At 47.0% G+C, this 23,498-nt stretch overlaps 1 protein-coding gene across 4 annotated transcripts in view; it reads left to right on the forward strand.

Moving 5' to 3' along the window:
* The window catches only part of LOC141076093 (uncharacterized), a 74,520-nt gene extending 51,639 nt beyond the window's left edge, over nt 1-22,881 (forward strand). For 2 of the 4 annotated variants that reach the window (XM_073563358.1, XM_073563362.1), the window contains exons 2-7: nt 10,132-10,256; nt 18,192-18,317; nt 18,389-18,509; nt 18,581-18,681; nt 20,770-20,875; nt 21,089-22,881. In XM_073563358.1, coding sequence (XP_073419459.1) covers nt 10,179-10,256; nt 18,192-18,317; nt 18,389-18,509; nt 18,581-18,681; nt 20,770-20,875; nt 21,089-22,134 — 1,578 coding nt within the window. In that variant the 5' untranslated portion in view covers nt 10,132-10,178 and the 3' untranslated portion in view covers nt 22,135-22,881. Of the gene's footprint in view, nt 1-8,657; nt 8,994-10,131; nt 10,257-18,191; nt 18,318-18,388; nt 18,510-18,580; nt 18,682-20,769; nt 20,876-21,088 lie in introns of those variants that run through there. The other 2 variants (XM_073563361.1, XM_073563363.1) reach the window with 2 other exon arrangements.
* The last annotated feature ends 617 nt before the right edge of the window (nt 22,882-23,498 follow it).

The following is a 23,498-nucleotide window of genomic DNA, read 5'->3' on the forward strand; positions in this document are numbered from 1 at the left end:
GAAGAGAGGTGGGTATATGGGGGGTGCAGTGACAGTGCAGGTAGGAGTAGTATTTGCACAGTTCAGGATGGGCACAGAAGAGAGGTGGGTATATGGGGGGTGCAGTGACAGTGCAGGTAGGAGTAGTATTGGCACAGTGCAGGATGGGCAGAGAAGAGAGGTGGGTTTATGGGGGGTGCAGTGACAGTGCAGGTGTAGGAGTAGTATTGGCACAGTGCAGGATGGGCACAGAAGAGAGTTGGGTATATGGGGGGTGCAGTGACAGTGCAGGTAGTAGTAGTATTGGCACAGTGTAGGATGGGCAGAGAAGAGAGGTGGGTATATGGGGGGTGCAGTGACAGTGCAGGTAGGAGTAGTATTGGCACAGTGCATGATGGGCAGAGAAGAGTGGTGGGTATATGGGGGTGCAGTGACAGTGCAGGTAGGAGTAGTATTGGCACAGTGCAGGATGGGCAGAGAAGAGAGGTGGGTATATGGGGGGTGCAGTGACAGTGCAGGTAGGAGTAATATTGGCACAGTGCAGGATGGGCAGATAAGAGAGGTGGGTATATGGGGGGTGCAGTGACAGTACAGGTAGGAGTAGTATTGGCACAGTGCAGGATGGGCAGAGAAGAGAGGTGGGTATACGGAGGGTGCAGTGACAGTACAGGTAGGAGTAGTATTGGCACATTGCAGGATGGGCAGAGAAGAGAGGTGGGTATATGGGGGGTGCAGTGACAGTACAGGTAGGAGTAGTATGGCACAGTGCAGGATGGGCAGAGAAGAAAGGTGGGTATATGGGGGGTGCAGTGACCGTACAGGTAGGAGTAGCATTGGCACAGTGCAGGATGGGCAGGGAAGAGAGGTGGGTATATGGGGGGTGCAGTGACAGTACATGTATGAGTAGTATTGGCACAGTGCAGGATGGGCAGAGAAGAGAGGGTGGGTATATGGGGGGTGCAGTGACAGTGCAGGTTGGAGTAGTATTGGCACAGTGCAGGATGGGCAGAGAAGAGAGGTGGATATATGGGGGGTGCAGTGACAGTACAGGTAGGAGTAGTATTGGTACAGTGCAGGATGGGCAGAGAAGAGAGGTGGGTATATGGGGGGTGCAGTGATAGTACAGGTAGGAGTAGTATTGGCACAGTGCAGGATGGGCAGAGAAGAGAGGTGGGTATATGGGGGGTGCAGTGACAGTACAGGTAGGAGTATTATTGGCACAGTGCAGGATGGGCACAGAAGAGGTGGGTATATCAAGGGTGCAGTGACAGTACAGGTAGGAGTAGTATTGGCACAGTGTAGGATGGGCAGAGAAGAGAGGTGGGTATATGAGGGGTGCAGTGACAGTGAGGTAGGAGTAGTATTGGCACAGTGCAGGATGGGCAGAGAAGAGAGGTGGGTATATGGGGGGTGCAGTGACAGTACAGGTAGGAGTAGTATTGGTACAGTGCAGGATGGGCATAGGAGAGGTGGGTATATGGAGGGTGCAGTGACAGTACAGGTAGGAGTAGTATTGTCACAGTGCAGGATGGGCAGAGAAGAGAGGTGGGTATATGGGGGGGGTGCAGTGACAGTGCAGGTAGGAGTAGTATTGGCACAGTGCAGGGTGGGCAGAGAAGAGAGGTGGGTATATGGGGGGTGCAGTGACAGTGCAGGTAGGAGTAGTATTGGCACAGTTCAGGATGGGCACAGAAGAGAGTTGGGTATATGGGGGGTGCAGTGACAGTACAGGTAGGAGTAGTATGGCACAGTGCAGGATGGGCAGAGAAGAGAGGTGGGTATATGGGGGTGCAGTGACAGTGCAGGTAGGAGTAATATTGGCACAGTGCAGGATGGGCTGAGAAGAGAGGTGGGTATATGGGGGGTGCATTGACAGTGCAGGTAGGAGTAATATTGGCACAGTGCAGGATGGGCAGAGAAGAGAGGTGGGTATATGGGGGTGCAGTGACAGTGCAGGTAGGAGTAATATTGGCACAGTGCAGGATGGGCAGAGAAGAGAGGTGGGTATATGGGGGGTGCAGTGACAGTACAGGTAGGAGTAGTATTGGCACAGTGCAGGATGGGCAGAGAAGAGAGGTGGGTATACGGAGGGTGCAGTGACAGTACAGGTAGGAGTAGTATTGGCACATTGCAGGATGGGCAGAGAAGAGAGGTGGGTATATGGGGGGTGCAGTGACAGTGCAGGTAGGAGTAGTATTGGCACAGTGCAGGATGGGCAGAGAAGAGAGGTGGGTATATGGAGGGTGCAGTGACAGTACAGGTAGGAGTAGTAGTGGCACAGTGCAGGATGGGCAGAGAAGAGAGGTGGGTATATGGGGGGGTGCAGTGACAGTGCAGGTAGGAGTAGTATTGGCACAGTGCAGGGTGGGCAGAGAAGAGAGGTGGGTATATGGGGGGTGCAGTGACAGTACAGGTAGGAGTAGTATTGGCACAGTTCAGGATGGGCACAGAAGAGAGTTGGGTATATGGGGGGGGTGCAGTGACAGTGCAGGTAGGAGTAGTATTGGCACAGTGCAGGATGGGCACAGAAGAGAGGTGGGTATATGGGGGGTGCAGTGACAGTGCAGGTAGGAGTTGTATTGGCACAGTGCAGGATGGGCAGAGAAGCGAGGTGGCTATATGTGGGGTGCAGTGACAGTGCAGGTAGGAGTAGTATTGGCACAGTGCAGGATGGGCAGAGAAGAGAGGTGAGTATATGGGGGGTGCAGTGACAGTGCAGGTAGGAGTAGTATTGGCACAGTGTAGGATGGGCAGAGAAGAGAGGTGGGTATATAGGGGGAGCAGTGACAGTGCAGGTAGGAGTAGTATTGGCACAGTGCAGGATGGGCAGAGAAGAGAGGTGGGTATATGGGGGAGTGCAGTGACAGTACAGGTAGGAGTAGTATTGGCACAGTGCAGGATGGGCAGAGAAGAGAGGTGGGTATATGGGGGGTGCAGTGACAGTGCAGGTAGGAGTAATATTGGCACAGTGCAGGATGGGCAGAGAAGAGAGGTGGGTATATGGGGGTGCAGTGACAGTACAGGTAGGAGTAGTATTGGCACAGTGCAGGATGGGCAGAGAAGAGAGGTGGGTATATGGGTGGTGCAGTGACAGTGCAGGTAGGAGTAATATTGGCACAGTGCAGGATGGGCAGAAAAGAGAGGTGGGTATATGGGGGGGTTCAGTGACAGTGCAGGTAGGAGTAATATTGGCACAGTTCAGGATGGGCAGAGAAGAGAGGTGGGTATATGGGGGGTGCAGTGACAGTACAGGTAGGAGTATTATTGGCACAGTGCAGCATGGGCACAGAAGAGGTGGGTATATGAAGGGTGCAGTGACAGTACAGGTAGGAGTAGTATTGGCACAGTGTAGGATGGGCACAGAAGAGAGGTGGGTATATGAGGGGTGCAGTGACAGTGCAGGTAGGAGTAGTGTTGGCACAGTGCAGGATGGGCAGAGAAGAGAGGTGGGTATATGGAGGGTGCAGTGACAGTACAGGTAGGAGTAGTAGTGGCACAGTGCAGGATGGGCAGAGAAGAGAGGTGGGTATATGGGGGGGTGCAGTGACAGTGCAGGTAGGAGTAGTATTGGCACAGTGCAGGGTGGGCAGAGAAGAGAGGTGGGTATATGGGGGGTGCAGTGACAGTGCAGGTAGGAGTAGTATTGGCACAGTTCAGGATGGGCACAGAAGAGAGTTGGGTATATGGGGGGGTGGAGTGACAGTGCAGGTAGGAGTAGTATTGGCACAGTGCAGGATGGGCACAGAAGAGAGGTGGGTATATGGGGGGTGCAGTGACAGTGCAGGTAGGAGTTGTATTGGCACAGTGCAGGATGGGCAGAGAAGCGAGGTGGCTATATGTGGGGTGCAGTGACAGTGCAGGTAGGAGTAGTATTGGCACAGTGCAGGATGGGCAGAGAAGAGAGGTGAGTATATGGGGGGTGCAGTGACAGTGCAGGTAGGAGTAGTATTGGCACAGTGCAGGATGGGAACAGAAGAGAGTTGGGTATATGGGGGGTGCAGTGACAGTGCAGGTAGTAGTAGTATTGGCACAGTGTAGGATGGGCAGAGAAGAGAGGTGGGTATATGGGGGGTGCAGTGACAGTGCATTTAGAAGTAGTATTGGCACAGTGCAGGATGGGCAGAGAAGAGAGGTGGGTATATGGGGGTGCAGTGACAGTGCAGGTAGGAGTAATATTGGCACAGTGCAGGATGGGCAGAGAAGAGAGGTGGGTATATGGGGGTGCAGTGACAGTGCAGGTAGGAGTAATATTGGCACAGTGCAGGATGGGCAGATAAGAGAGGTGGGTATATGGGGGGTGCAGTGACATTGCAGGTAGCAGTAATATTGGCACAGTGCAGGATGTGCAGAGAAGAGAGATGGGTATATGGGGGGTGCAGTGACAGTGCAGGTAGGAGTAATATTGGCACAGTGCAGGATGGGCAGAGAAGAGAGGTGGGTATATGGGGGGTGCAGTGACAGCGCAGGTGGGAGTAATATTGGCACAGTGCAGGATGGGCAGAGAAGAGAGGTGGGTATATGGGGGGTGCAGTGACAGCGCAGGTAGGAGTAGTATTGGCACAGTTCAGGATGGGCACAGAAGAGAGGTGGGTATATGGGGGGGTGCAGTGACAGTACAGGTAGGAGTAGTATTGGCACAGTGCAGGATGGGCACAGAGGAGAGGTGGGTATATGGGGGGTGCAGTGACAGTGCAGGTAGGAGTTGTATTGGCACAGTGCAGGATGGGCAGAGAAGCGAGGTGGCTATATGGGGGGTGCAGTGACAGTGCGCGTAGGAGTAGTATTGGCACAGTGCAGGATGGGCAGAGAATAGAGGTGGGTTTATTGGGGGTGCAGTGACAGTGCAGGTAGGAGTAGTATTGGCACAGTGCAGGATGGGCACAGAAGAGAGTTGGGTATATGAGGGGTGCAGTGACAGTGCAGGTAGTAGTAGTATTGGCACAGTGTAGGATGGGCAGAGAAGAGAGGTGGGTATATGAGGGGTGCAGTGACAGTACAGGTAGGAGTAGTATTGGCACAGTGCAGGATGGGCAGAGAAGAGAGATGGGTAAATGGGGGGTGCAGTGACAGTACAGGTAGGAGTAGTATTGGCACAGTGTAGGATGGGCAGAGAAGAGAGGTGGGTATATAGGGGGTGCAGTGACAGTGCAGGTTGGAGTAGTATTGGCACAGTGCAGGATGGGCAGAGAAGAGAGGTGGGTATATGGGGGTGCAGTGACAGTGCAGGTAGGAGTAATATTGGCACAGTGCAGGATGGGCAGAGAAGAGAGGTGGGTATATGGGGGGTGCAGTGACAGTGCAGGTAGGATTAATATTGGCACAGTGCAGGATGGGCAGAGAAGAGAGGTGGGTATATGGGGGTGCAGTGACAGTACAGGTAGGAGTAGTATTGGCACAGTGCAGGATGGGCAGAGAAGAGAGGTGGGTATATTGGGGGTGCAGTAACAGTGCAGGTAGGAGTAATATTGGCACAGTGCAGGATGGGCAGAAAAGAGAGGTGGGTATATGGGGGGGTGCAGTGACAGTGCAGGTAGGAGTAATATTGGCACAGTGCAGGATGGGCAGAGAAGAGAGGTGGGTATATGGGGGGTGCAGTGACAGTACAGGTAGGAGTATTATTGGCACAGTGCAGGATGGGCACAGAAGAGGTGGGTATATGAAGGGTGCAGTGACAGTACAGGTAGGAGTAGTATTGGCACAGTGTAGGATGGGCACAGAAGAGAGGTGGGTATATGAGGGGTGCAGTGACAGTGCAGGTAGGAGTAGTATTGGCACAGTGCAGGATGGGCAGAGAAGAGAGGTGGGTATATGGAGGGTGCAGTGACAGTACAGGTAGGAGTAGTAGTGGCACAGTGCAGGATGGGCAGAGAAGAGGTGGGTATATGGGGGGGAAAAGTGACAGTGCAGGTAGGAGTAGTATTGGCACAGTGCAGGGTGGGCAGAGAAGAGAGGTGGGTATATGGGGGGTGCAGTGACAGTGCAGGTAGGAGTAGTATTGGCACAGTTCAGTATGGGCAGAGAAGAGAGTTGGGTATATGGGGGGGTGCAGTGACAGTGCAGGTAGGAGTAGTATTGGCACAGTGCAGGATGGGCACAGAAGAGAGGTGGGTATATGGGGGGTGCAGTGACAGTGCAGGTAGGAGTTGTATTGGCACAGTGCAGGATGAGCAGAGAAGCGAGGTGGCTATATGTGGGGTGCAGTGACAGTGCAGGTAGGAGTAGTATTGGCACAGTGCAGGATGGGCAGAGAAGAGAGGTGGGTATATGTGGGGTGCAGTGACAGTACAGGTAGGAGTAGTATTGGCACAGTGCAGGATGGGCAGAGAAGAGAGGTGGGTATATGAGGGTGCAGTGACAGTACAGGTAGGAGTAGTATTGGCACAGTGCAGGATGGGAAGAGAAGAGAGGTGGTATATGGGGGTGCAGTGACTGTGCAGGTAGGAGTAGTATTGGCACAGTGCAGGGTGGGCAGAGAAGAGAGGTGGGTATATGGGGGGTGCAGTGACAGTGTAGGTAGGAGTAGTATTGGCACAGTTCAGGATGGGCACAGAAGAGAGGTGGGTATATGGGGGGGTGCAGTGACAGTGCAGGTAGGAGTAGTATTGGCACAGTGCAGGATGGGCAGAGAAGAGAGGTGGGTATATGGGGGGTGCAGTGACAGCGCAGGTAGGAGTAATATTGGCATAGTGTAGGATGGGCAGAGAAGAGAGGTGGGTATATGGGGGGTGCAGTTACAGTGCAAGTAGGAGTAATATTAGCACAGTGCAGGATGGGCAGAAAAGAGGTGGGTATATGGGGGGGTGCAGTGACAGTGCAGGTAGGAATAATATTGGCACAGTGCAGGATGGGCAGAAAAGAGAGGTGGGTATATGGGGGGTGCAGTTACAGTGCAAGTAGGAGTAATATTAGCACAGTGCAGGATGGGCAGAAAAGAGAGGTGGGTATATGGGGGGTGCAGTGACAGTGCAGGTACGAGTAGTGTTGGCACAGTGCAGGATGGGCAGATAAGAGAGGTGGGTATATGGGGGGTTCAGTGGCAGTGCAGTTAGGAGTAGTATTGGCACAGTTCAGGATGGGCACAGAAGAGAGGTGGGTTTTTGGGGGGTGCAGTGGCAGTGCAGGTAGGAGTAGTATTGGCACAGTTCAGGATGGGCAGAGAAGAGAGATGGGTATATGGGGGTGCAGTGACAGTACAGGTAGGAGTAGTATTGACACAGTGCAGGATGGGCACAGAAGAGAGGTGGGTATATGGAGGGTGCAGTGACAGTACTGGTAGGAGTAGTATTGGCACAGTGTAGGATGGGCATAGAAGAGAGGTGGGTATATGGGGGGTGCAGTGACAGTACAGGTAGGAGTAGTATTGGCACAGTGCAGGATGGGCAGAGAAGAGAGGTGGGTGTATGGGGGTGCAGTGACAGTGCAGGTAGGAGTAGTATTGGCACAGTGCAGGGTTGGCAGAGAAGAGAGGTGGGTATATGGGGGGTGCAGTGACAGTGCAGGTAGGAGTAGTATTGGCTCAGTTCAGGATGGGCACAGAAGAGAGGTGGGTATATGGGGGGTGCAGTGACAGTGCACGTAGGAGTAGTATTGGCACAGTGCAGGATGGGCAGAGAAGAGAGGTGGGTATATGGGGGGTGCAGTGACAGTGCAGGTAGGAGTAGTATTGGCACAGTGCAGGGTGGGCAGAGAAGAGAGGTGGGTATATGGGGGGTGCAGTGACAGTGCAGGTAGGAGTAGTATTGGCACAGTGCAGGATGGGCAGAGAAGAGAGGTGGGTATATGGGGGAGTGCAGTGACAGTGCAGGTAGGAGTAGTATTGGCACAGTGCAGGATGGGCAGAGAAGAGAGGTGGGTATATGGGGGGTGCAGTGACAGTACAGGTAGGAGTAGTATTGGCACAGTGCAGGATGGGCAGAGAAGAGAAGTGGGTATATGGGGGTGCAGTGATAGTGCAGGTAGGAGTAGTATTGGCACAGTGCAGGATGGGCAGAGAAGAGAGGTGGGTATATGGGGGTGCAGTGACAATGCAGGTAGGAGTAGTATTGGCACAGTGCAGGGTGGGCAGAGAAGAGAGGTGGGTATATGGGGGGTGCAGTGACAGTGCAGGTAGGCGTAGTATTGGCACAGTGCAGGATGGGCAGAGAAGAGAGGTGGGTATATGGGGGGTGCAGTGACAGTGTAGGTAGGCGTAGTATTGGCACAGTGCAGGATGGGCAGAGAAGAGAGGTGGGTATATGGGGGGTGCAGTGATAGTACAGGTAGGAGTAGTATTGGCACAGTGCAGGATGGGCAGAGAAGAGAGGTGGGTATATGGGGGGTGCAGTGACAGTGCAGGTAGGAGTAGTATTGGCACAGTGCAGGATGGGCAGGGAAGAGAGGTGGGTATATGGAGGGTGCAGTGACAGTGCAGGTAGTAGTATTGGCACAGTGCAGGATGGGCACAGAAGATAGGTTTGTTTATGGGGGGTGCAGTGACAGTGCAGGTAGGAGTAGTATTGGCACAGTGCAGGATGGGCAGAGAAGAGAGGTGGGTATATGGGGGAGTGCAGTGACAGTGCAGGTAGGAGTAGTATTGGCACAGTGCAGGATGGGCAGGGAAGAGAGGTGGGTATATGGAGGGTGCAGTGACAGTGCAGGTAGTAGTATTGGCACAGTGCAGGATGGGCACAGAAGATAGGTGTGTTTATGGGGGGGTGCAGTGACAGTGCAGGTAGGAGTAGTATTGGCACAGTGCAGGATGGGCAGAAAAGAGAGGTGGGTATATGGGGGAGTGCAGTGACAGTGCAGGTAGGAGTAATATTGGCACAGTGGATGACGGGTAGAAGGATGGGTATATAAGAAGGAGAAGTGGGCACTTTGTTGGTTGGGCAGAGAGAGAATGATCAATAGCAGGGTGGAGTATGACTTTACTGATAGGTGATTTGGTATCTGATGATTGGTTGGCACAACACTGGTTACCATACCAATACCACTGTGCACGCTGTGCCTGTACCTTTCATCAGCAGTATATATAGGTAATAAGACTATACAACCTGCACCTCTGATGGAAGGCTCCCATGTATGCCAGTGAAAACACTGGCATATACCAATCTTTGAGTCACTTTGTAAATTAGGAAGCAAACACAATAAACAGAGTTGTTTTCTGTAGAAGTGATGTGCTTTGCTGAGATGACATGTTGCCTGACAGACTAAAGGGGGTTTCCAGGATTAATGAAATAATGACCTGAAAGTTACTCGCCTTCCCCAGGTTCCGCGCTGCCTGTCCTTCACTGCTCCTGGTGTTTTTTGACAGGCTGCAGCGATGACCACACGACCTCAGCACATGTGACCTCTGTAGACAGCCAGGGTCTAATACTAATGGCAATGCACATGGCACAAGATGTGGAGCCCAGTGATTAGCTGCAGCGCTGTTGATGTGACATCACCACTGCTGCCTGTAAACAATCTCCGAAGCAGTGGTGGAGACACAGTACTAATCCTGGGGGAGGTGAATAACAGATTACTTTATTAGTTTTAATATGGAAACAAGGATTTTGCATACAAAGTTGAAAGTGGAAAAGCCCTTTAAAGATTATGATCTTGCAGGGTCCCAGGTTTTGGGCCGCAGGACATGGACCTTACCTGGGAAAAACACTGGACCCAACAAACTGATCTGCGACACAGGGACTCTCCGATTGGTATCTGGCCTCCACTAGGCAGGACACAGTGTTCCGGTCTACATGGAACGAGCCATCAATTTGTATTTTTGTCCTCAGTTACAGAACTCCTGTATAGTTATATGTGGTCTGCCGGTGGTACAGTAATGGGCATAGTCATGCTTCACCGTTACTGCTCAGTGTGAATGTGACACTACCACTGGAGGGCACACGCTGTTTTCACTAGAAGAGGGCACTGCTGTAACTACCAGAGAGTTGTCCTAGAATTCACAGATGGTGCAGTCCAATCTATGATGTCTTAATGTAGTAAAAAGGGCACATGGAACCTGATGGGACAACCCTTTATTGTACTCCCGTGTTACAGCGTGTGTATATTGTGTGTATATCCATGTATATTGCCTCCTATTTCTGAAGATAATCTATGATGTTTTTGTGACTTTAATTCTGAATTCTATCTGACGTAATAAAGTAATCCCCACGCTTTATATCTTCATAGGTTACCATGGTCAGACCGTCCCAGTGGACTCTCCAGCACTTCTGAGAATGGACAAAGACAAGGGTTATGTGGCCGAGAGGATACTAAATCTTACCTTGCAGATTCTATACCTGTTGACTGGAGAGGTGAGGGGTTCTTAGATTGTCATTTTACAAAGTCTGTTAGGATTTCAAGTTCTAAAATGGGTTTACCACAATAATAAAAATGTATGTTATCTTAAAGATATTGGAGAAATCATACACTTCTCAAATACAATTCAATAGCAGAAATCCCCCCTTTTCCTACATCAGGCATACCTATGTTCCTGGTCAAACCAAGAGTTACAGATCACTGCGCAATCTCAGGAGAAGCTGCTGGTGGACAGATTATGCGCAAATCAGACTATCAGTGATCAGGTACATACACTCATATCCAAAAGCGTTGGCACCCTTGAAATTGTTCCAGAAAATGAAGTATTTCTCCCAGAAAATTATTGCTATTAAGCATGTTTTGTTATACACAGGTTTATTTGTTTTTGGGTGTATTGGAACAACACAAAAAAAAAAAGGCAAATTAGACATAATTTCTCACAAAACCCCAAAAATGAGCTGGACAAAATTCTTGCACTCTCAACTTAATATTTGGTTGCACCCTTTGGAATAAATAACTGCAATCAATCACTTCCTATAATCATCAACAAACTTCTTACCTCTCTCAACTGGAATTTTGGACCACTGTTCTTCTGCAAACTGTTCAAGGTCTCTCATATGCTGAGGGTGCCTTCTTCCAACAGCCAATCTCTCCACAGGTGTTCAGTGGGATTTAGAACCAAATTCATTGCTTGCCGCTTCATAACTCTCCAGCGCTTTATTTCCTTCCATTTCTGAGTGCTTCTTGAAGTATGTTTGGGGTCACTGTCCTGATGGAAGACCCGTGGTCTAAGATGCACACCCAGCTTTTTGAAACTGCACTACATTGCAAGCCAAAATCCTTTGGTAGTATTCAGATTTCATGATGTGTTACACACAGCTATGGCACTCTGTTCCAGAGGGAGAAAAACAACCCCAAAACAATTTTGAACCTCCGCCATATTTGACTGTAAGTACTGCTTTATTTTATTTGTAGACCTCATTACGTTTTCAGTAAACAGTAGAATGATGTGCTTTACCAAAAAGCCCTTTCTTGGTTTCATCTGTCCATGAAACGTTTTCCCAGAAGGATTTTGGCTTACTCTCATACATTTTAGCTCCAGTACCATTGGTTGTAAACTCTGTGGTTATGTTGTGCACTGTGGAAAAGGAATATCAAAATCTCTGGAGATGGACTTATAACCTTGAGATTGTTGATATTTTTCAACAATTTTGGATCTCAAGTCTCCTCGGACAGTTCTTTTCTCCTCTTTCTGTTCTCCATGCTTAGTATGGCACACACAGACACACAATGCAAAGATTGAGTCAACTTCTCTCATTTTTATCTGGTTTCAGGTGTTCTTTTCATACTGCCAACACCTGTTACTTGCCACAGGTGATTTTAACCCCTTTACCCCCAAGGGTAGTTTGCATGTTAATGATGGCCAATTTTTACAATTCTGACCAATGACCCTTTATGAGGTAGTAACTCTGGAACGCAGAAATGGATCCCACTGATTCTGGCATTGTTTTCTCGTGACATATTGTACTTCATGTTAGTGGTAAAATTTCTTTGATATAACTTGCGTTTATATGTGAAAACAAAAAAAATTTGGCGAAAATTTTTAAAATGTCGCAATTTTCTTTGAATTTTTATGCCCTTAAATCACACAAAATAATTAATAAGTATCATTTCCCACATCTTTACTTTACATCAGCACAATTTTGAAACCAAAATGTTTTTTTTGTTAGGACGTTATAAGGGTTAAAAGTTAACCAGCGATTTCTCATTTTTACAACACCATTTGTCACTTTGAGGGGTCTATTTTATAGGCAATGCCCAAAAGTGATACCATTCTAAAAACTGCACTCCTCAAGGTGCTCAAAACCACATTCAAGAAGCTTATTAACCCTTCAGGTGCTTCACAGGAATGAATGTTTAAAAAAGGGTGGACATTGACTTTTAGGATTGCTACTTCCAATAGGTGGCACTAGAGTTCTAGACCTCTTCTTCTCTGAAGAGACAATTTGCATAATTAGCATTTTTCCCAGAGGAGCATTGCGGCTTCAAGTCTCCTAACCTCAACATGCTTAGCATGTCATTCTCTGCAAGGAGAAATGATACTTCTTGGATATCGGTCAGACGCCTCTCTCACAGCCTAACTGTCATGCTGCTTGCGCCCAGTGCTGGGTCCCTGCGGGCACCCCGGGGGTCTCTCATGTCTGTTGTGCCACATCATCCCAGGAGCAGTGTGCACGCACACCTCATGACTGTTATGCTGCATGACCCCTGGAGCAGTGTGCACACGCGCCTCATCTCATGGCTGCCTGCCGTTGCTGGTGCGCACTCGTGCTCTACCTTGTGGCTATACGCCATTGCTTATGCGCGCAGGTGCTACCTCTCATGGCTGTACGCCATCGCTAGTGTGCATGCATACCTCCTCGTGGCTGCATGCCGTTGCTGTGTGCACGCCCGTCTCTGCTCTGCCTGCTGTGGTCCAGTGCTGTGGTCCTGGAGGCCCTGATCATGACCCTCTCTATGTCCAGCGGTATCTGATCCTGCTGGCCTCTCTATGATCCTGGAGGATCTGAAACGGAAGTACTCTCCTGGTCCTGACCCGGAAGTGCAGGTCCTATGCACTTCCTATGGTCGGGGCCTGATTATTGTTTTGCTTCCTTGCTAGGCTGCTTGGTCTGCTTGGTTGCTCCCTGTAGTCTGTACCCATGCACTTTGCCCTGTCGTGCTTTGCACACGCTCAGTGCTTGTACTTCATCTGGTGTTTTCATGTCTGCGTCCTGTGTCCTGTACTTGGTCTCATGTCTTGTTTGTCTCTTGCTTCGTTTCTTTCCTGTGCCTTTGCTAGCTCTGTTCTCTGCCTGGTGCTCTGTTATTCCTCCTGGCACACGCACCATTCCTGCTCTGACCTATGGTGCTTCTCAAGCACATTTCCAGGCTAGTCTCAAGGTTCTTCCTTGACCCGGCTCTGGGCTTCAGCCTACGCTCCGCTGCTAGCTCTGTTCTCTGCCTGGTGCTCTGTTGTGCCTCCTGGCACATGCACCATTCCTGCTCTGACCTATGGTGCTTCTCAAGCACATTTCCAGGCTAGTCTCAAGGTTCTTCCTTGACCCGGCTCTGGGCTTTGGCCTACGCTCCGCTGCTAGCTCTGTTCTCTGCCTGATGCTCTGTTGTGCCTCCTGGCACACGCACCATTCCTGCTCTAACCTATGGTGCTTCTCAAGCACATTTCCAGGCTAGTCTCAAGGTTCTTCCTTGACCTGGCTCTGGGCTTCAGCCTACGCTCCGTTGCTAACTCTGGTCTCTGCCTGGTGCTCTGTTGTGTCTTCTGGCACACGCACCATTCCTGCTCTGACCTATGGTGCTTCTCAAGCACATTTCCAGGCTAGTCTCAACGTTCTTCCTTGACCCGGCTCTGGGCTTCGGCCTATTCTCCGCTGCTAACTCTGTTCTCTGCCTGGTGCTCTGTTGTGCCTTCTGGCACACGCACCATTCCTGCTCTGACCTATGGTGCTTCTCCAGCACATTTCCAGGCTAGTCTCAAGGTTCTTCCTTGACCCGGCTCTGGGCTTCGGCCTACGCTCCGCTGCTAACTCTATTCTGCCTTGTGTTCTGTTGTGCCTCCTGGCACACTCTCCTCTCCTGTATTGTCTGTACCCGGCTCTGTGCTTCTGCCTAGGTTTCCGCTCCTTGCTTTGTCTTTTCCTTGCCTAGTTCCCCGTGTGTCGCCTAGCACGCACCCGGTCTTGTTTTCCCCTTCCCCGCCTGTCTGTGCCTCAGTCGTGCCACTGCTTGATCTTCAGCCGTGTGCACTGGCCAGTGAGGGCCATCCTGATTGAACCCTGCCTTGGACCCTGGCGTGTCTCCTAGCACGCATCCTGCATTGAACCCTGCCTTGGACCCTGGCGTGTCTCCTAGCACGCATCCTATATTGAACCCTGCCTTGGACCCTGGCGTGTCTCCTAGCACGCATCCTGCATTGAACCCTGCCTTGGACCCTGGCATGTCTCCTAGTACGCATCCTATATTGAACCCTGCTTTGGACCCTGGCGTGTCTCCTAGCACGCATCCTATATTGAACCCTGCCTTGGACCCTGGCTTGTCTCCTAGCACACATCCTGCATTGAACCCTGCCTTGGACTCTGGTGTTTCTCCTAGCACGCATCCTATATTGAACCCTGCCTTGGACCCTGGCGTGTCTCCTAGCACGCATCCTATATTGAACCCTGCCTTGGACCTTGGCATGTCTCCTAGCACGCATCCTGCATTGAACCCTGCCTTGGACCCTGGCGTGTCTCCTAGTACGCATCCTATATTGAACCCTGCCTTGGACCCTGGCGTGTCTCCTAGCACACATCCTATATTGAACCCTGCCTTGGACCCTGGCGTGTCTCCTAGCACGCATCCTGCATTGAACCCTGCCTTGGACCCTGGCATGCCACCTAGCACGTACCCTCTCTTGGACCTTGGCGTGCCCTTGCACGCACTTAGCCGTGTATCTCCGTGTCCTCGTATTTATGTTGTGTATCTGAATAAACCCTGAGACCACGCTTCATGAAGAAACCCTGTGACCACGCTGTGTCTTGTCTTGTACCTTGCTCGTTCCTGTTGCCTAACCCACACGCACTAGTGTCTCCCTGAGCCGGCTGTCTGGTCCCAGCAGTCGTGGTGGCTCACCCCCTTGGTCTTGCCCTGACACTCCCTGTACAGGGGGTGGTTCCTCACAAGGGCAGCTCGCCCTAGGTGGGTGGGTGCCACGGCCTAGAGGGTCCACTCTAAAAAAATCGACTTGGCAGGAGCTGAGTCCGTCACACAAACCAGATCTCACACTTTTCACTGACGAGGGGCAGTACCCTGAAACACAGTGTCTGCAAATTCAGATTCTGGCTTGGCTTTTATCCTAAGTCATGTAACAAGGCTAGTTAAAGGGTCGACATTGACTTTTAGGATTGCTACTTCCAATAGGTGGCACTAGAGTTCTAGCCCTCTTCCTCTCTGATGAGACAATTTGCATAAAAAAAAAATGAACATTTAACTTTTTTCACAAAAAAATTACTTCATGTTTTTTTTTATTTTCCCAAAGGTAACAGGAGAAATTGGACCCCAAAAGTTAGTGCAATTTGTTCTGAGTACACTGATACCCCATATATGGGGGGGACCACTGTTTCGGCGCATGGCAGAGCACGGAAGGGAAGGAGCACTGTTTGACTTTTTCAACTTAAATTTGGCTGAAATTGAGATCGGACGCTATGTCGCGTTTGGAGAGCCCCTGATGTGCCTAAACAGTGGAAACCCCCCACAAGTGACCCCATTTTGGAAACTAGACCCCCCAAGGAACTTATCTAGATGTGTGGTGAGAACTTTGAACTCCCCAGTGCTTCACAAAAGTTTATAACGTAGAGCCATAAAAATAAAAAATCATATTTTTTCCACAAAAATGATACATTCGCCCCCAATTTTTTATTTTCCAAAGGGTAACAGAAGAAATTGGACTCCAAGAGTTATTGTGCAATCTGTCCTGAGTAGGCTGATACCCCATATGTGGGGGTAAACCACTTTTTCGGCGCATGGAAAGGAAGGAGCACCGTTTGACTTTTTCAATGCAGTATTGGCTGGAATTGAGATCAGACGCCATGTCGCGTTTGGAGAGCCCTTGATGTCCCCAAACAGTGGAAACCCCCTCAACCCTAGCCCTAACCCTAATGGGAAAATGGAAATAAATACATTTTTTTTTTATTTTATTATTTTTCCCTTACTAAGGGGGTGATAAAGGGGGGTTTAATTTACTATTTATAGCGGGTTTTTATGTTTGGCAGCTGTCATACGCTAAAGCTATGTGCCCACGTTAGCATTTTTAAACGCTCAGGAAACTGATCCCCTTCCCAGAAAACGCACGTTTTATTTCCGCGCGTTTCTTGCGCGTTTTTTACACTAAAGATGCACGTTTTTGACATGTTTTTTTACGCACGTTTTCTGGGAACATTGGAAAAGGCTAGAAACGCTCATCAATGCGGAAATTAATGAGCATGCTGCGTTTTTAGCCGCTAGGCGATTCCTGAGCGTTTAAAAAAGCATGCATTGGCTCAAAAAGCCAAAGACGCATGCAATTTAATGTGAGGCTTCTTTTAAGCATTTCTGCAGCGTCTTAGCCGGCACAAACTCTGCTGAAACTCTTAAAAAAACGCAATGTGGGCACACAGCCTAAAAGATGCTTTTTATTGCAAAAAATAGTTTTTGCATCACCACATATTGAGAGCTATAATTTTTACATATATTGGCCCATATGAGGCCTTATTTTTTGCGGGACGAGTTGACGTTTTTATTGGTACCATTTTCGGGCACTTAACATTTTTTGATCGCTTTTCATCATGACTTTTGGGAGGCAGAATGAACACAAACCAGCAATTCATGAATTTCTTTTTTTTCTTGGGGGGGGGGCGATTACACCGTTCCACGTGTGGTGAAATTGATAAAGCGGTTTCATTCTTTGGGTCAGTACGATTACAGCAATACCTCATTTATATCATTTTTTTTGTTTTGCCGCTTTTATACAATAAAAACAGTTTAGTATAAAAAAATAGTTATTTTTGCATCGCTTTATTCTGCGAGCTATAACTTTTTTATTTTTCCGGTGATGGAGCTGTATGGTGGCTCATTTTTTGCGGGACAAGATGACGTTTTCAGTGGTACCATGCTTATTTATATCCGTCTTTTTGATCGCGTGTTATTCCACTTTTTGTTTGGCGGTATGATGATAAAGCATTGTTTTTTTTGCCTTGTTTTTTTTGTTCTTTAAGGGGTTCACTAAATGGGTTAACTAGTGGGACAGTTTTATAGAGCGGGTCGTTACGGACAAGGCTATGTGTACTTTTATTGTTTTTCTTTTTTTGTTTATTTACATAAAGAAACAAATTTATTGGGAAATATTTTTTTTCTTTTTTACATTGTCCTAGGGTGGGACATTACTATGCAATGTCAGATTGCTGATCTGACACTTTGAAGAGTACTGTGTCAGATTAGCGATCTGACAGGCAGTGCAGGAGGCTTCACAGCGCCTGCTCTCAGCATGCACTGTGAAGTCACCTCCCTGCAGGCCCTGGAAGGACCCCGTGGCCTTGTTGGATCCTGGGGCCTGAAGGGAGGAGGCCTTCGGAACAACGCGATCACATTGCATTATTCTGAGAGTCTCAGGGAAGCACGCAGGAAGCCCCATCCCTGCGCGATGCTTGCCTATGCCACCGGTACACTGCAATCATGTTTGATCACCGTGTGCCAGAGGTTAAAGTGCTGGGAGTGGTTTGTGACCGCTTCTGGCACATAGTGCCGGGTGTCAGCTGTGATAAACGTACTATCCCGTCCACGGTCATACGGGCCCGGGTCACCTGGACAGGATAGTACGTCAGATGTCAGACAGGGGTTAAAAAATCATCACATGCTTGAAGTAAAGTTGTTTACCCACATTTTTGGAAAGATGCCAACAATTTTTGTCTGGTCCATTTTGGGGTTTTCTGTAAAATGATGTCCAATTAACCTTTTTTTTTAATCTTTTTTGTGTTGTTCCAATACACACAAAGGAAATATTCATGTGTATAACAAACCGTGTATTTGCAATAATTTTCTGGGAGTAATACTTAATTTTCTGGAACAATTTCGTGTGCCAACACTTTCGGCCATGACTGTAGGTATGCCTTTTGTATGGAAAGGGTGCGTTTCTGGTATTGAATTCTACTGAGAAGTGTATTATTTCTCCAAGATCTTTTACATTGGATGCCTTTTTTTTAAAAATTCTGGTTAAACCTTTGCATATTTTTCTGCGACAAGTCACCATCCATAACATAAAATTAATTTTTATTTTTCTAGAACATGTAAGTGGTTGTTCTCCAGTTTTATAGAGAGTTTTCCAACATATGTGTAAGCATGGTTTGCTTCTTAAATAGGATTATACCCCTCTAAAGACGGCTGAGGAGAATGGGTCAGCCACAGTGACCTTACCTCATTCATTGGTTCATCAGCAGAAGATCCTCACACTCACCAATAGGATCATTGAGCTGCTGACTGGAGAGGTGAGCGCTGCTGGGAATACTGAGACATTATATGATAACACAAGGCTGATGACTTTATCATTGTGTGTCAGGTTCCTATAAGGTGTCAGAATGTCTCCGTCTATTTTTCCATGGAGGAGTGGGAGTACATAGAAGGACACAAGGATCTGTATGAGGACATTATGGAGACCCACCAGACTCTTATTGTACTGGGTATGAGACATAACTAGATAAATATGTTCACTTAACATATACAACATAGTCATCAAGTGTGCCTTCTACAGAAGAGTCTCGTAAGAAAACTACGCCAGAGCGATGCCCTAGCCCTTTTCATGATGAGGAGGATTCCAGAAAGGAAAATGAGAAGACCTTAGCATATATTAAGGTGATGAAACATATTGCAGTACTGCAAAGGATGATTCTCATTATCTGGACTGTATGCTCATTGGAGAATCTAACATGATTTGTAGTGTGTTTAAAGGGAATCTGTCAACAGATTTTTGCTACCCCATCTAAGAGAAACATAACGTAGATATAGAGACCCTGATTCCAGCATTGTCTACTTATTGGGCTTCTTGTTGCACTTTTGAAAAAAAAAAAAAAACAGTTTTATGTGCTGGAGAGCTACCAGTTCTTCTGAGTTCACACCAATGACTGATAGCTTTCTGTGCACACTGTGCACAGGCAGAAAGCTGCCAATTAGTGGTGGGGGCAGAGTTATGCAGAGCTCATGAAAAAGGAGGTTAACATGGCACAGGTTTACTAGCGCTTTAGTGATACAATTACTGTTTTATCAGCAGGTTATCAAATCTTCAGCAAGCAGCTCAGTAAGTGACTTATCACTGCAATCTGGATCTCTATTCCTACATTATTCTACTCACAACTTAGGTAGCCAATACCTGATGACAGATTCCTTTTAAAATGTTGTAGTGAAATATTATACACACATTGTCAAAATTGTTGGCAACCCTTGTTTAATGACAGGAAAACCCACAATGTCTATAAAAATAAACAAATAAAAGTCAGACATTGCTTTTCAACCATGCTTCCACAGAATTAAAAAAAAAAAAACTCATGAAATAGGCCTGGACAACAATGATGGTGCCCTTAACTTAATATTTTGTTGCACAACTTTTTTAAGGCAATCACTGCAATCAAACGATTCCTGTAATTGTTCATGACTTCTGCATCTCTTGACAGGTATTTTGGCCCACACCTCAAGAGCAATCTGCTCCAGTTGGCTCGTGTTTGAAGGTTGCCTTTTCCAGACGGCATGTTTGAGCTCTATGTAAAGATGCTCAATAGAGCATCAGAATAGTCCAATGTTTTCCTCTTAGCCATTCTTGGGTGTTTTAGCTGTGTGTTTTGGGTCATTATCCTGTTGCAAGACCCATGACCTGTGACTGAGACCAATCCCTTGATAGTCTTGAGATTTTATTGTACCCTGTACAGATTCTAGACACCCTGTTCCAGATGCAGCAAAGCAGCCTCAGAACATAATAGCGCCTCCTCCATGTTTCACAGTAGGGACAGTGTTTTTTTCTTGATATGCTTCATTTTTCCATCTGTGAACTTAGAGCTGATGTGCCTTGCCAAAAATTTCCATTTTGTGTCATCTGTCCATAGGACATTCTCCCAGAAGCTATGCGGCTTATCAACATGTAGTTTGGTAAATTCCAGTCTGCCTTTTTTATGATTTTTTTTTTTTTCAACAATGGTGTCCTCCTTGGTTGTCTCCCATGAAGTCCACTTTGGCTCACACAACGACGGATGGTGCGATCTGACACTGATGTTCCTTAAGCTTGAAGTTCACCTTTAAACTGTTTTGAAGTTTTTCTGGGCTCTTTTGTTACCATTCATATTATCCATCTCTTTGATTTGTCATCAATTTTCCTCCTGCGGCCACGTCCAGGGAGGTTGGCTACAGTCCCATGGATCTTACATTTCTGAGTAATATGTGCAACTGTAGTCACAGGAACATCAAGCTGCTTGGAGATGGTCTTATAACTTTTACCTTTAACATGTTTGTCTATAATTTTCCTCAGACAACTCTTTCCTTCGCTTCCTCTGGTCCATGTTGAGTGTGATACCAAACAGCACAGTGAGTATCTGTAGCTTTCTATACAGGCCCACTCACTGATTCCAAGACTGTAGACACCTGTGAAGCGAATTAGTGGACACACCTTGATTTAACATGTCCCTTTTGTCACACTATTTTCAGGGGTACCATCATTTCTGTCCAGGCCTATTTCATGAGTTTTATTTTTTTTTTTAATTCTGTTGGAAGCATGGTTGAAAAGCAATGTCTGACTTCCACTTGTTCATTTTAATAGATTTTTGATTTATTATTACTTTTGTCAGATTCAAGTTATTTCTGTGACCATTGTGGGTTTTTCTGTCATTAAATGAGGGGTACCAACAATATTGACCACATGTGTAGATTCCATAAAGTGTTTATTATTTCAATGTTTAGGAGGGTGATCTGAATATTGTGTTGATGGATATTGAACCACAGACTGAAGATGAATTATTAGATATGAAGATTAAGGATGAAGAAATACCTATTGGAATCAGCCTAAGTGAGTAATTGTCATTCAGGGTAAGGGATGTGACATTTTTGCTATACACTCTCTAGTTGCTGTTGTTATACATGATAAAGTTAGGAAACTGCCATCTCTGGCCTCATGTACTACTAAAATATTCATCTCTTGTCTCAAATAATACCAAAAAAAACACCAGAACCTTTTCTAATGTAATGTACTGACCACAATAATTTTTGCTTAATTTTGTAGGTGGAGGTGGGGGCAGCATTAAAGATTATACAGTTCCACCCTGTGAAATGGAAGATGAAGGTGCAACACAAGATTCTACGAACTCGATTCTAGCAAATATAGGATCACCATTGACCAATGCATCTTCTGAGTCATGCAAACATAAAGAACATGTTCCTGAGGTTGTTACATTTAAAGTAGGCTACAGGAGTGATTACAGGCATACTTGTTCTGAATGTGGAAAATGTTTTACCAAAAAGGACAAATTCACTATTCACATGAGAGTCCACACTGGGGAGAAGCCATATTCCTGTCCTGAGTGTGGAAAACACTTTACACAAAAAGCCAACCTAATGACTCACCAAAAGACTCACACAGGCGAAAGGCCTTTTTCCTGTACAGAGTGCGGCAAAGACTTTACATGTAAATCAACCCTTGTTAAACACTGGAGAATCCATACGGGTGAGAAGCCTTTCTCATGTTCTGATTGTGGCAAATGCTTTACCTACAAATCCCATCTTTTAGAACACCAAAGAATTCACACAGGTGAAAAGCCATTTACCTGCATCGAGTGTGGCAAATCCTTTAGACACAAGTCCCATGTGATTGGCCACCGGCGGGTCCACACAGGTGAGAAGCCCTTCAGTTGCTCAAAGTGTGGTAAATATTTTACACAAGAATCAAGTTTGGTGTATCATCAAAGGATCCACACTGGGGAGAAACCATTCAGCTGCCCAGAATGCGGAAAGTGCTTCACCTATAACTCTACGCTTGTGAAACACCTCGTAATCCATTCTGGAGAAAAGCCATATTCCTGCTTGCACTGTGAGAAAAGTTTTACCCAGAAGTCAATACTAAACGAACATCAGAAAAACCACACAGGAGAACGTCCATTTGTGTGTTCTGTATGTGGAAGAGCATTTACCCGAAAGTCAAATATGTTGAAACATCAGATCACCCACACAGGGGAGAAACCGTACACATGTGCCGAGTGTGGGAATAGCTTCACGCAGAAGGCAAGCCTTGTCAAACACCAGAAACTTCACTCGGCACAGGACTCAAAATAAGGAACTTTAGCTTAGAAAATATTTTTTTTATCTTTTATATGAGGGAGTTGATACAAAGTTGCTAAAGAGTGAACTGTTTTGGCATCATCGATACATACTTTCAGAGTATATATTTATTTTTTAGTATTTCTACCTTACATTTGGCAGGTGGCATGGGGGACTCATTGTAGAGATCTTTTAGAGAAATAATCCCAGTATTCAGACTGTGAATTTGGTAGAACTACGAATTTTATTATTCTATGTAAGTTTACAGATAATTAGCTCTTAGTGTAGCTTTCACGTTGTACATTGTTTTTTAACGTTTAAGGCTGTGTGCCCACTTTGTGTTTTTTTAAGCGTTTTTGATGCGTTTTTCGGGGTCAAACCACATCAAAAACGCTTAAAAGAAGCATCCCATTCATTTTAATGCATTTTGGCCTTTTTGTGCCAATGGATGCGTTTTTTACCGCTAAGGAAACGCTTAGCGGTTAAAAAACGCAGCATGTTCATTAATTTTCGCTTAGGTCTGCGTTTTTGGCTATTTCCTATAGTCCAAAAGACGCGCGAAAAAAACGCATCAAAAACGTGCGTTTTTTGCGGCAAACGTGTGGAAAAAAACGCGCGTTTTCTGGGAAGGAGACCCGTTTCCTGAGCGTTTAAAAACGCTAACGTGGGCACATAGCCTAATTAAATGGGTTGCCCAGGAATTGAAGAAATTACGTTAAGTGAAGTCACCCAATAAAGGCAACTCTGCTTCTGTCATGCTCACCGGTCTTTTTACTTTCCTGCATTGATGACATGTCATACATCCATACGCCCACTGCAGCCAGTCACTGGCCTCAGCAGCTACGCAAGAATGCTCTGTGCAAAATCGTTCAGGATCAGTGATTGTCTGCAGTGGTCCCATAGATATACAACACATCACCTCTTTAGGAAAACAAAGTTTGGCAGGAGTTAACCGAGCAGCAGCACTGGAGTTTTATCAGGCAACTGATGTTTTTTTTTTTTTACCCATTTTATTGCATTTCTTCCGAATTATTTTTTTTCTTTTAATACTGGACAACTCATTTCAGTACCAAAGCCTGGTCAGTGCTCATCTCCGAAACTGAGTTTTTCTCAATTGCTCTATTGAAGTCAAGTAATACATGCAGATGCTGGACTTTGGATTTTCTAGAATGGAAACTGGTCTTTGTACAGCCCTATCCTTTATTTGCAATGTAGCCATCCACAGTGTTCACTCATTTCAGCACAAGAGAGAAAAAAGGTATAACCAGAAATATCTATGTGTAGCCTGACGATGTGGAAGCAAGGAATTTCGCCACTGCTTGGCGTCTTGGTAAATATGCAGAGAGAAAACTATCCATTTTCGAGTCCAAAAATCTTTA

The sequence above is a fragment of the Dendrobates tinctorius genome, unplaced genomic scaffold, assembly GCF_039654945.1.
Source record: "Dendrobates tinctorius isolate UK_male_01 unplaced genomic scaffold, ASM3965494v1 ptg000387l, whole genome shotgun sequence".
Classification (NCBI taxonomy): domain Eukaryota; kingdom Metazoa; phylum Chordata; class Amphibia; order Anura; family Dendrobatidae; genus Dendrobates; species Dendrobates tinctorius.